This window comes from Typopeltis vanoorti, chromosome 6 (assembly GCF_054136105.1).
Source record: "Typopeltis vanoorti isolate ZY-2024b chromosome 6, IOZ_Tvanoo_1.0, whole genome shotgun sequence".
Taxonomy (NCBI): Eukaryota; Metazoa; Arthropoda; class Arachnida; order Uropygi; family Thelyphonidae; genus Typopeltis; species Typopeltis vanoorti.
The window spans coordinates 73,263,992-73,277,845 of NC_143554.1; the positions used below are offsets into that span (position 1 = coordinate 73,263,992).

Genomic DNA, 13,854 nt, shown 5'->3' on the forward strand with positions numbered 1-13,854 from the left:
AAAACAAATCGTTAAATTCGAAGAAAAACAAATCAAATCGTTAGATTTGAATAACATCCGTTATTGAAATCTAACGAATAAAAACTTTTGAATTTTGGTTCGCAAAAGTCCAAAAAAAGACTTGAAGTTTCTAACTACATACTGAAACGTAAAACAAAAAACTCCCTTCCATTTGCACTGTCTTTGTTTTTTAAGCAATTTTCCCCATGACATTCGATACACCGGTTAATTTTTTGATTCATGTGCTGGACAAGAGCCAACCAGTTAAAAAACTGGTCCATATGCATCCAACAGTAGACTCCGGAGCTCAGTCATCCCTTTTTGGTTCGAAAGACTACTGGATTCGAATCCGGTGGGAAGAACCTTTATCGGGGGGGGGGGGGGGTTAACAGCTGAGGGTGAGTTAGCAGGTCTTTATATTTTCATCCTTCAAAACACGCAAGGTCAGAAGAACATATGCAATTGACAGTCATAATACATACAATATGCAAATAGGATTTAACCGCCTTATTTATCATAGTATTTAGAAGATTTTCAAAGAAGCCAAGTTATTTGGCCACGCGCAATTAGCAGACATCATAATCTTAGTTGCGTCGATCATCGTTCAAAAACAACTGAGCATTTAATAGCGGCGTTTCTTTCTCTTACTGTACCCCGGCCTGTAACTGTACATGCTGCATGCAAAGCTTAATTCAGACTGCAGGAGTTCGTCATAATGTTTCAGATCATATTCAACCAGTTTTATTTACGTGCAATGACAAGATAAATATCCAGCTCTTTTACAAAGACACCGACAACCTTTATAAAGGCTTTTCAAATTATAACATCGATAGCAGTGCATAATAATAATGTTATCGATTCAAAACAAAAGTGTTAAGAGTAGGAAAGTTAGCAACTTTTCAGTACTTGTAGGTGTATTTTTTTTAAGCAATAAATTCGGATCAGAAACCATAGTTGATTACTTAGATAAAAGGCTTTACTTTTCGTTTTCTGATTATTGTAGTTGCTTGGCACAGAGAGATATCGTTAACTACTAACGAGCTAGAGTTCTAAAAATATTCAAGAAACATTTATACACTTGGAAGGTTCCTTAGATGCTGCTGGTTAGAATTACGGTGGAAGTAACTAAGGCTATAAGGGCAGTGTAATTATATCGAGCATCATTCCCAATTAGCTGCATACAAGAAGAAATAGTCTTATGTTAACAATGTAAACCAGTAGCGACACGCTAAAGTTAACACATTCTAATAAATAAAAAAGCTAATATAAAAAAGGAAAAAAAATCAACATTCTAAATGTAATACAAAAAAGAAAAAGTAAGGCATAATATGATTCTCTCCCCCCCCCCCTTCTGGTCAACATTGTTATACTCAGTTTACCAAATGGCAACAACTCGTTCAGTTTTGCTATATTCGTTATGTGAAATGAATGAGTTGCATTATGAAAATATGAACGTCTTTAGTTGAAACGTCTTAATAAATATTCCTTTCGTACTAAAACGGGAATCGAACTAAGGTCATTCAGATCAAAGGGTGTCGCGGCTCCTAAGCTACATCATCAGTGCTATACGTACAGAATGAACATCTTTGATCTGAGCATTCACCGCGAATGTTTATTTGAATAATGGGTGGTTCTAATTTAGGATTATGGAAACTAGTTGGACTATTAAAAAAGTACTGCTAGTTGTAATAATAATGGCATTTAAACGAATGCCAAGTATATTGCTTCTGGCCAACCAATGATTAGTTGTGATTAAAACAATTATAATATTGAAATTAGTTATCTTAAAGCAGAATGCAATTTGTGACTAAGTATAATGCTTCAATGTGAAACAAATTTTATTATGGTATGCAGATACATTAATAATAGCATCTTCAACCACATAAGCCTTCAGAGACCGGATAGAAGATTCGAATTAATCATATACCACCAAACCAAAGGGACCTTTTAGTTAGAAAGATCTGGTTCGAATCGTGTCTAGGAAGAGAAGAATTTTCTATAAGCACGTTTCAAATGAAACTTGAGTTAACCAGTATCATATGGAGATAGAATGGTTTCCCTATTGGGGTTTTCACGAAGCAAACCCGCATCACAAAGAGATGGTCACACGTCATTAGTTTACTTTTAAATTCGGAAACAATCCAAATATTTAAACGGAAGCTTTAAAGATATGTATTTTTTGGTGAGCTAAATCATTTTTTATTTTGATGCAAAAATGCTGAAATCTTATTGCATCACCCATCACTGTGTATTTGCAATTATGCTACAGGTGTTAAGTGAGTCATTTGCAAGTAGTAACGTCCTCCATTTACAACCAAACAGAATTAATAGGACAATTTCATTATAAAGTTCATATATCGTTATTTCCCTTTCGTACTTTAACACGCACATTTTATCTAGTGTGTTTTTTTAAATAACGTATAATTAAGAGCAATTTCAAGTTAATAATAAAGTTGTGTAAAATTCTAATTTACTCTAAGTATACGTCAGTGTGTATTAGATCCGTAGCTTAATAGGCAAAGGAAGTTTGCGTGGTATATGTATTTTGCATTGCAGTTTTCATCCAGGTGGTAGTTACTATCAATACCTGGACGATTCCATTTCGAAATAGGTTGGTAAGGAAGAAACCTGATAGAACAGATGCGTGATGTTTTTTCAATATGAAAATTAAATTAACAATTATTAATAGTAGTAAAATCATAATTATTTTCGACAATAAAATATAGGTTGGATCATACATAACCGATACTGTACAAAATAAACGTTGCATACTAGAAATGTACAAAACTCGCAAAAGGTAAGTACTCCAAGTGTACGAAATATAACTGAAATTTCATTTCACATTTCCAAACCATTTATGCATGAATAATAAATATTTAATATTACGAGCAACATATTTAAGGACTCATTTCTCTTAGCCGGCAGCGCCGCTTCGTTTATCGAACGTGTACCGCTATCGCCTAAGGCTTTATTAGACCACACGGCCAGTGTTGAGCAGAAAACGGAAATACTCACCCACAGTGGAGTTGCGCAAAAGCTTTGTGTCCGGCTTCCCATGTCTCAAACCTTGAACTGGAGTTTACGGTTTTGTTTTTTGAAACCCTGAACAGCCAGCCGGAATAAAAACACCTTTTTTGGTCATCTGTAAGAACTAGGGAAAAAAAGAGAAGGCGGCTGCCGTCTTGGGTTACCACCGATGCACGAGCTAATCAATGTCGGAAAAGAATGCTTCGGTACCGGATAATGTCGAGCCTTGCCGCTGCCTTATCGTGTCGCTTCAGAAGGTCGCGTGACGGCACATGTAGCCACTCAACCGTAGCGTCTATTGCGTACCGTTGTGCGGTAGACAATGCAAGAGGCCCAGGAAGAAAAGAAAAAAAAAAAAAGGGAGGGGGGGGAGGAAGGAACGTGGGGAATTGACGGAGAACCAAGAAAAGTAAAGCGAGGAATTAAAAAAAAAAAAAGTGTTAATTGAGACACACTAGTCATTGATCGTTAGCTGAGTCCAAGATGCCCTTCAGCAAAAACCTAGTTGGGAACCCGCCGATGCTAAATAAATATCTTGACTGCGAGGTTTTTTTTTTTTTTTATTATTATCATCATACGTTGATGCATCATTAGAATCGATTGGTGTCTGGTTGTATGCACATTTAATTCTATAAGAGTTTAAACTTTTTTTTCCCCCATTCAGCTTTGTTTTTTTATGAAGGGTAGTGTATCCCGTGGAATATCAGACATGCCTTAGGATAGTCAATGGAAATTAAGTAATGCATTTGAGCTACTTTTAATATATTTCAAGAAGCAAGAGAAAAAAGGTCCAGCAGTTTGTTTCCAACTCCGTCATACATAGATATATCAATTCGCTATATTCTGTATTAAGATTAAGTTAGGTGACTTAAACGTTTTAATGAAAAATCATGCGTGCCTTTATCTTATACATTTTCATCGAATGTGTTTGAACCTACTCACAGAGCAAGAACTATTCGTAAAACATATGAATTGATATAATAATGATAAATCAAACGGAAGATGAAAACGCATGTAATGTGACCCGCTCAAGCACTGTTAAATAAAAACAGAATACAAAACGGCAATAAGAACACTTAACTGGAACTGAGGCGATGAAAGTATAAATTAACAAGAATTTTTCAAGGGAAATTTGTGACGTTATATATATATTTTTTTTTTCTATTGACAAACGTAAAATAAGGAAACACTAGCTGAATCACAAGGTTGAGTAGTTAACAGATAGTTCTAGATAAATATTTATTTACGAATAGAATGAGAAAAGAATGATAAAAGACAGATTATGCACCTCTGATATAAAGATATCAAAGTGATGAAATAAATTTCGCCATAAGTTATCACTGTTATCACTAAATATCACGGGAAGGGGTATCTTTCGGTGGGAGTAGAAGAGTCTAGCTTGCTTTGGGTGCGTTTATAGGAATCCATTCTCCTAAAGATTATTATTGTTTTAACTGACATACATTCAAATAAATGAAAACAATTAAATGAAATATGGAAAGTTTGCAAGTCGCTTTTCTTAAGTAGCACAATTAAAAATCAGATTTTATCTTGAGGGGGGGGGGGTGATTACATGCCGATGCCAAAGATCGACTACCTTGGGAACGGAGTGAAAAAAGGCCTAGAATTGAACAAATAATACTTTTGGTGACTTTCTACAACAAGCTTGATTTTTTTCTCAAATTTCTTACTCATATTTTCAACACTGCTTTTAAAATCAATCCACGTTTCTTTTTCGGTTTGAGGTGGTGTTATCGTTTTCGCCTATCGCTGAATTTCTTATATCTGAATTCACAAAAATATCTTCTCCGAGCTTGACATTTAAATGAACTTGAAAATTTGCAGCATCGTAGAGAATATTAGTCGAGTCTGAAACGAAGAGTTTTCTCCTTGGTCACTGCTTTCTAACTCAGCGCTGATTATGGAATCCTGCTATCTTAAAAGCATAGAAAAGTTTTAAAATATTCACTAAACTGCCTATTAGCCTTCTTTATATTTCAATTTATCCAGATGTAATTCACGATTTTTCTTAAGTCTCTTTGTATAACGGGATTTAAGTTGAATGGCTGTTTGTCACTGAACTTACTAGCGAACCGAATAACTTCAATTAAGATGTGCAACTGTCGAAACTTTAGAAAATACAATTAATTACAGTAGCTCGTTTCTCGGAATGTTTGGCTTTACTTGTTAAAGAAGAATTCTAAAGCCAAACTGAAGTTTTATTTTAGCAGTTCCAACAAGAATTCAAGATTGTTTATTTATGCTTATTACTAAGATTTCTTATTTCATTGCCGATCTGAGCGACAAATGCTAACATGAATGCATTTGTACTTAGATTGAAACGATGCTTAGTCGTGAATTGAAGAAACACTGATGCAAAGATATAGATAATCATCCATTGACCTATATGATGGACTGCGTCATTCCATCATATAGGTCATTGGACGATTTTCTTTCAAATCTGGAATAATTAGATTGTAGAAAATAATCAAAAACTTTAAAAACGTTACCTTTACTAGAAAATCTTCTCAAAACACTGAATTTTAAAAGTACACACGTTTGTCATAAGTGTCATACATCGTCCGTTAGATTCTGACGGATAGAATGTGATAATTCGAATGTGTTCTTTGTATGAAATAATAAATCGCTTTACTAGGATTTAGCAACGAGACGATTCTAATCAAAATATAAAATAAACACCGGCATTAAACCGAACTTAAGATAAAACACTCATTTCACTTGGATTTTACTGAAGACCTCATCTGAACTAGCAACAATCGCACGAAGACGCTTTTTATCCTCAACATTTCACCGCTGGCTACTAGTCTGAAGCACACTTTCAGACCACTTAAGAAACCCTCGGAAGAGACACGAAAAGAAAGCGAGCATTTTTTTTTCCCTTACTTCACTGGTAGTGAAATAAGAATTACTCGCGTGATATGTATTGTCCGCTCCAGTTTCCTTAAACGTTTTATGAATTCATACAATTATTTGCTCAAATCCAAGCTCTCTCTTTTTTCCCTGGGCGTCACGAGCACACGCGTTTTGTTGTGATTCATTTGAATTTGCACTGCAACAACGTAATGGTTCAACATTACAACAATAATTTTACACAAATTTCTGTTACATTATTATATATTAACCAGAGCAAATAAAACTGTTTACTTTGCACCCTGTTCTTCTTAATTACTCTTATTTTACTATTTGTAATAAATATTTTCACTAAGGTTTATTTATTATAATTAATTAAAACATTTCACAACACAAATTTGATACGTGTATCATTTTAATAATAAATTTTAATGACTTAATTACTCTTTAAGCACTAATTATACTGTATTAATGACAGATTAAAACTAAAATATTGCCCTTTCGTAGCAGAACAAGTTGACTCATCAGCACCTGAACTAATCGCTAGTCCTAATGACTGTTGCAAGAAAATGAAATTTTTACACTAAGCAAATTCATTCCGTGTATCACAATATCTGCGAATCTTTTATCGCAAGTAAATCTCTCACTAGATCATTTAATTCGCTTTGTTTGAACTATTGCCGTTCACTTTCGTGCTGATCTCCTACGCGTACACTGAATATACAATCCGAATCGGACGAAGCAACTACACTAACCGATTCTGGTAGTAAATATATAGCAGGATTAGGCAGTCATAACATCATTATCATAATGCAAATTGACAAATGTCTACCCTATACTTACTTGATCATAATTGCTTGCAAAATAATAGTAGCACCCCACCCCCCCAAATAAAAAAAATAATAATAATAATTAAAGCCGTAGGCATTAGCTTTCATTTTCATTTATTCATTTTCTTCATCGTAAAATAGACTGCTTTGAGTGAGTGCGAAGATCAATTTATGTTAATTCTTATACGGTATAAACACTGCACTATCTCGGACTGTTAGGTTTTCATATATCTCCATATCGCCAGTGTATCTGCTCGTTAGTGAATTTGATCCCTATTAACATATAAAAACATCTACTAAACTTATATACAAACACAAAAAGATTATCTTGAAATATTGCTATCGGAAAAGATTTGCAGAATCTTGTTGAAAACTTAACATCGTATTGCAAGAATGAGGCAGTAATTCTCTAATTCAACCTTTGATACCAAGAGGACTAACCCTTCACTCTATCTACCTCTGATAACCTGATCGATATGCTATCTGAAAGTTTGTATTTCACTTTTGTGATGCAACCACATGAATTAAATTAGCTTGGCCATTGGGTATAAGCTCACTTTTTATAAGTAAACAATTACTATCATCCAGAAATTCTGTTTATACGCTGATTTTTTAATTACATGTTCTCTCATTACACTACGTTATATCAATGCAAGGAAGCTGTCGATTTTATAATTTTTTTTCTGTGAATCCTACGAACGAAAGGCTATAAACTGTAGAACATTAATACTATGGGTGGACTAAGAACTAGATATAGTTAAAAGTATTCAATGTGCCCACGATAGAATTCAGACTACAGCGTATTGGTTGAAGAGCCGATATGCATTCTAGATTGCGTAGCCTGCCTGGTTGGCCGAGTGGGTAGCATACCCGCTGTCCAACCAACAGGTTGCGCGTTTAAATTCCACCGTTGGCATGAATGCCTGTAAAAGTCACTCTGGCCGAGTTGTCTAGCTCCTTGAGAAGATAAAGCTTGTCTTAAAAAATTTGCCGACATTCATGTTGATCTCCGTTACATTTTTTGGGCGAATTGAGACAATGGGTCAAAGGACCCACTGAAGATAATTACGTGGGTCTCAAAATTAGTTACTGAATGGAGTTATCCGACTCGATGGAATTACGGTCTAATTAAGACTGAGGCCAATACTTTGCTAATTGCAGACAAAATACTGTTTTAGAGCCGGTTTTTCGTTCTGCGGGATAAAAAAAAAAAAAAAAAAAAAAGCACGATTACTATGATAAATTGCGTGCTTGTAGAGGGTAACAACCAGGGCTGTTTTGGGATGGGGAAGGTACGCAACGGTAAGGGATCCCAGGCCCTTTATTAACAGTGAGACGTAGCATATAACCTACGGATGAGGTATTGTTTTATTCAACTTCTCCTGCTAGCAAAGAATGCATACTGCCACCTATTGTTCTCCACAAAATGCGCCGGTGACAATAGTACTGTAGCTCAACTACTGAGCAGAAGCATTTAAGTGGTAATTTTTACTTTTAAAGATATAGCAGCGATTTTATAAAGTAGCTTAAATATTTTGAAGGCTTTGTTGTGATAGTTTTTAAATACTTGTTATTTTTTTACAAAGAAATTCTGTGGAAATTGGATGAAAACTACTTTATTGTTTTTAGGGAACTGACTCTGATGTACCGAGAGGGATTTTTAGACCTTTTTAAGCGAAGTGTAGATGGCAGCGTTTAGTCGCCGGGAATCTTCGTTGTTTCTGTTAGCAAAACAAATAAACCAATTTTGCAGTCCAAATGTGATTAACGGATATAATTGACACACCTGACGTGGCATGTAAAAAAATAACAAACAATCATGCTAAGAAATTTGATTCTAATCTTTCTTGCTCGGAGTTCTTAAAGAACGACGGAGAGTGTAACCACAAACAGCTGATTTTGACAACAAATGGCTTGTCTTAAATGCTTAGATATAATCACCTGAGATACAGGAAGTTAAGGAAAGAGTTGAAAAGACTCAGCACGGTTAACAAGAATCACAACTGTCTTGTGGTACTTGCATATAAAGACAGACCAAACGAGTGTGGGTTTTCAAAACTGGAGAAATAGAAGAAAAGGAGATATGATAGAAATATATATAAGCTGGTTGGGGAATGGGGGGGGGGGGTTACAGTATAAATAAACGGAAAATTTTGCAACTCGTGTCAGATAGGAAGATCGAACTTGGGGTTATCCTTGAGCGTGGTTAGTAAGAATGTGTGGTCCAGGTTTTTTTTCATCGCGTGTAAATGGAAGCTTCCAGTGGACACTGCGAGTGCATCATCGAGAGAATGAATGTTTTTAAACAAGAGGTTTGATAGATAACAAGGAATTACACCTTCCAGATCTATCCCTTGATGACTCCCTTGAGCATAGTTTCTTAAATAGTTAACATTTTCAAGCGGACGGAGAGCGAAAATTTTCCCGAAAGTTTCGAAAACCAATAGTGAATTCTTTTCACTTGTGACTGTATTTTTCTTTTTATTATAAATAACATTAACTGAAAGATGAACAAGTAGGTTCATGTTTCAAGTAGTATGTATGTATGCATATGTTCTGTTTAATTTATTGCAAGAAAAAAAAATTAGATTTAGACTAAATAAGATTCACTTCCCCCGAGAAATACCTTAAATAAACCAGACATTTATGGATCACTTTGGGATAAATACTTATTCAAAATAAATCTCCCATGAGAAAGTCGATTGTTCTGGATGTATATTTGGAGAAAGAGAGGGCGAGATAGCGCCAATTTTATTTTTTTCCTCCGTATGTGAATTAGTTGTCGAATGTATAACCGCTGCTTTTTGCAGCGGGGTAAGGAGAAAGTGTAGTTCTTCCGAAATCGGAAGAATTACACTTTCTCCTTACTTGAAAGACCTAGATTGAAATTCTGTTTAAGACACGAAGAGAGTAGAATATGTATCAGGAATTCTCAAAGGAAGAATAAGGAAGTGGAAAGTATTTTGCTCCCTGAAACATGCAAACTTGGCTGGGAACATGCTCAGTTGAAAGCATATCAGAATATGAAGAAAGGATTAATCTCTTTGACCTGGTAAAAATTAGGTTAATAAAAACCGCGTTACTTTGCCGAATCAGGCGATGAAGTTCTTGTTGTGTCGCATTTGAAAGACTCGTTGCATTTTTTTAAATGTTGGATCATTTTTATAATATAAGAACTTACACGTTTCTTCACAGCTTTTGGGCACTAATATATATTAATTAATATATATAAACATAGTAATAGCATATGCACAATAATAAAACATAATACAGTCATAAAAGAGACGCTCAAGAATAGGCTATAACTGTATGTGTAGGTTGATTATTCAGTCAACTGCACTTGGTGTAGCGTGGATGAAGTCGGACAGGTTTCCAATGGTATGCACGTTGGGCAAATTCTACTGTAATATGATTAATTGTCTGGTGAGGGGTGATCCACAGTCGCACCTGGGTGAGGCAAACATGCCCCATTTGTAAAGGTGGTCAAGCACATCTGCCATGGCTGGTGCGGATTCTGTTAAGGATAGAATGATGAAGTAAATATGCAGATTATTTATGGAATATACTTAGATCATTCTGTATTTACTTCTGTGCTTGAAAAATAAGCGAATTCTGACGAATGTATTTCATTTTCTCTTCTGAATACGGCAAGTGCTTGCATATAAAGACAAACATTCATTGTTATTTAAATAAGGTAATTTGATCTTCCCTAATCATTTATCTTGTTGATTTATTCGCGCGAATATCGCCTTCATTGACTGCATACACCAAAGAAGAACAAGCGCTGACTGCCTTTGTGGTTAAAAGTATAGCACATGCAAAAATTCATGAAATACATAACTGTTTTACTACAGTGTTAATACAATAAAGAGTGTACGGATAAATTCAGATCTTCAAAAACTGCTGAATAAGTGCTACTAAAAATGATCAGGACGTGCAGGCGACTTGAAAAAGTGCCGTGAGTGTTTTCAAGTGCAAATTGCTCGATTATGTAGCCTACTTACAGTGCTAATTGTGGCATACGTTTATAACCATTTGTGGACAGGATTGTCATAAAAAAATCCTTAAGAGTATCAAAAGAGATCGGGAATTTTTCTAGCGATCAAAGGGGTGAGGGAGCGGTTCCTGAATAGTTTGTCCCTATACAGGGAGAAAAAATTGTTGAGAGAAAGAATTGTAGAGCAGGTGCCCTCCCTCGATAAGTTCTTGGATTCCATGGAGGTGTCTAATAATAATAATAATAAATTCTTCAGGGATTCTTATGAACCACTGCAAAAAAGCTTGCGCACCACTGAACTGAGCATATTCTAGAGGAAACTATTCGAAGAAGTGATGTTCTTATATCTTCTATGTTTATAAAATCATTGAAAATCGCTTTATTATTATTTGTAGCGCAAAGTTGAGAACCATGTATTAAGGATATTTAATTTTGTCGGAACACCGCTAGGCAATATTAAGAGTGAAGATTTTTAATGTTTGAGTAAGTGGTCTTTGTTTTGAGTTACTGAATAAACGTGTTTAAGTTTTCTCGAGTTATATATTAACAAGCGTTTGTGCAAACTGACACATTTTGTTATATCTGTTTTAGTTTCGAAATGCTAAAGAAGTTGTGAAGGCCAGAATTTATTTGTGAAAAATTCGTATTATGCATACTTTCGGATGAAACCTGCGAAACAAGTTAAGTGTAGCACACAATCAGCCATATATGCTGATCAATTGAGAAAATGGAAGGAAACGTAATGAGGAGCTTCTTCATTTTTACTATTTTTATGGTGTGACGCGAAACAAACAAAAAAAAAAGTCATGAAGTTTTGCCTTAACAACACGTAAAGCCAAATTACTGGAAACAAAAACGGTATTTCTATCCAAATATTCCATCTATCATAAGTAGATAGAATATTTGGATATGGCTTTAATGCTTTTTTTTTTTTTTTTTTTTTTTTTTTTTTTTAGGGGGGAAGTGCTACTATTATTTTGCAAGAAATTATGATCAAATAAGTACAGGGTATAACATCTGCCAGTTCTTCATTTGTTCAATTTGCATTATGATAATGATGTTATGACTGCAGTTCGTGAACAGCGAATATTAGTAAATCTGTCACGCAAGTGGACTTTTACGTCAGGTAACTTCGGAGTGATCTGGGGCATAAACGAGTTTTGACAGATGGCGAAGACCTGTTTGTTTAATATGTGTATTTAAATTGCATATATTCCATTTCAAACTAAAATGCAGAATTTCACTCGAACAACAAGCATTGGAATACAGCCACAGTCGTTTCCATGAAAATAAAAGTCCCTTCGGCATGTTGTTGAAATTACAATCTTGATTTTATTTAATTTGTCTGTCTTATAGACAAATAATAAAGAAGCGCCTATTGTGAATGAATTGACCATTTTTACTTTCTTTCTTTTATTGCTGCTCATGGCACTGACTATTATTCCCTCTTCCCCTTTATACTATATCAATGATGGCAGGGTAAATTTTTTTTTTTTTTAAAATCTTGTACAAGAACTTATCTCTTACACTAAAAGTCTATCTTTCTCTCGTCTCCTTACTGTCATAAATAACAGTTTCCACATTACACAATCAGTTCCACCGATTACATCAGCGCGTGGATAATTATCTAGTGAAATATGGGAATTATGACCGAGCCTTTGATGGTTATAATATACAGCATGACTTGTTGAATTATCCATTGTACTGAGTAGAAACAAAACTGCGAAGTTCCTCATTTCGGAAAAGAAGAAAAAAGAAAAGAATGAAAGAAAACACACACACACACTAGATACTGTTCCGTTTACTTAATCCACAAAACGTCCTCTTTGTTCATGCGCCAGCAGTACATGTATTATTGACCAATAACCGAGAGGCGATTAGCATCATTATCCTACCAGTGGGGTTACCGAGTTTCCTGACCACCGCTAAACTGCCGCTCAAGGTCAACAAGAGCTTGCTGTAGCGAAGGAAAACCCAGTTCGCAAGATGAGAACGTGACTTCCCATGGTGGGCCGTCACCTCGCAAATCAATGACAATTTGTCATCTCGTACTGGAACCACGTCTGCTGATAGTGCGTAAGAAGTCGAAAAATTTCCGTCTTGTTTGTCTTTCGAATGAAGGCATCCTCGTTCATTAATTTGCTGGCCTAATGTGAACATCAAAGCATTCTATCGGAATGCAACTGGATTATTTTAATCTGTAATCTAAAGCGTTTAGAAATCACATTTGTTTACGAATCCTAACAGATAGATTGAAGGAAGAATGCAACTTTTTTTACGCATCTTTTTTTTCACATAAAAGCCTAGTTTAAGGCCATTTCATTTCTTTCAATAATTCCACTTACTTGACTTTTTTTCAAGGGGACTAAAAATAACATGTTAGTAAAATTAAAAAAAAAAAAGTTTGAAATCTCTACCTTATTTTCGATAAACTTTCTCCCTCCTTTTTATTTTTATCCCACTTAACAATTTTTTCAAAGCCGTTTTAGTGTACCTTTTCAAGTTGCCTTTGCAGCCATTTTCTCACTTTTGCTTTCCTACAGCTTCAACTTTTCTCCGCCGAACTTCTGGTTATTTCCTGAATTGAAGACACATTTCAAGTCCATTTTGAAGGTAGGAAGAATTTCCACAACTTCAACTCCGATTTCTTCGATAGCCGTTGAAGTGGACAAGCTCGGGTCAAAAGCAGAAGCTGTTTCTGGCACGAACGTATTAACTTGCGTTTCAACTTTCTTCTTTTGGAAATCATCACTTGGGGTTTTTAGCTACTCTTTTCGTGATCGATTATAATTATCAACTCCGCCATTCCTGTTGCTTTTTGTTTTTCATACCCATTGATATACGTAGGTACTCAGCAGCTGCTTCACTCTCATTATATAATAACTGGTTATGAATTTCAATAGCAGTTGCATTATTACGGATCAAAACCTTCGTCACTGAGGGCTATTAACGCTTCAACAAATTTCTAAAAGATTCGTACATTGCCTACGGGATAACAAAAGAAATACGACTATGATCGTACAATTACTGTATACGTAGTGTAGAGGAAAGATAAGGAACAAAACAAAGACTAGACACGTTTCAAGACCATTCATACGTCAAAAGCTATGTAAGTGCACGCCTTCATAT

General features: G+C 35.2%; 1 protein-coding gene across 1 annotated transcript in view; it reads right to left on the reverse strand.

Annotated features, from left to right (window-relative positions):
• LOC150105576 (ATP-binding cassette sub-family C member 1-like) overlaps positions 1-3,198 on the reverse strand; it is a 36,770-nt gene extending 33,572 nt beyond the window's left edge. The window contains exon 1 of the mRNA XM_090394923.1: positions 3,016-3,198. Within this exon, the coding sequence (XP_090251049.1) occupies positions 3,016-3,057 (42 nt within the window). The 5' untranslated portion in view covers positions 3,058-3,198. The remainder of the gene's footprint in view (positions 1-3,015) is intronic.
• Positions 3,199-13,854: the final 10,656 nt, after the last annotated feature.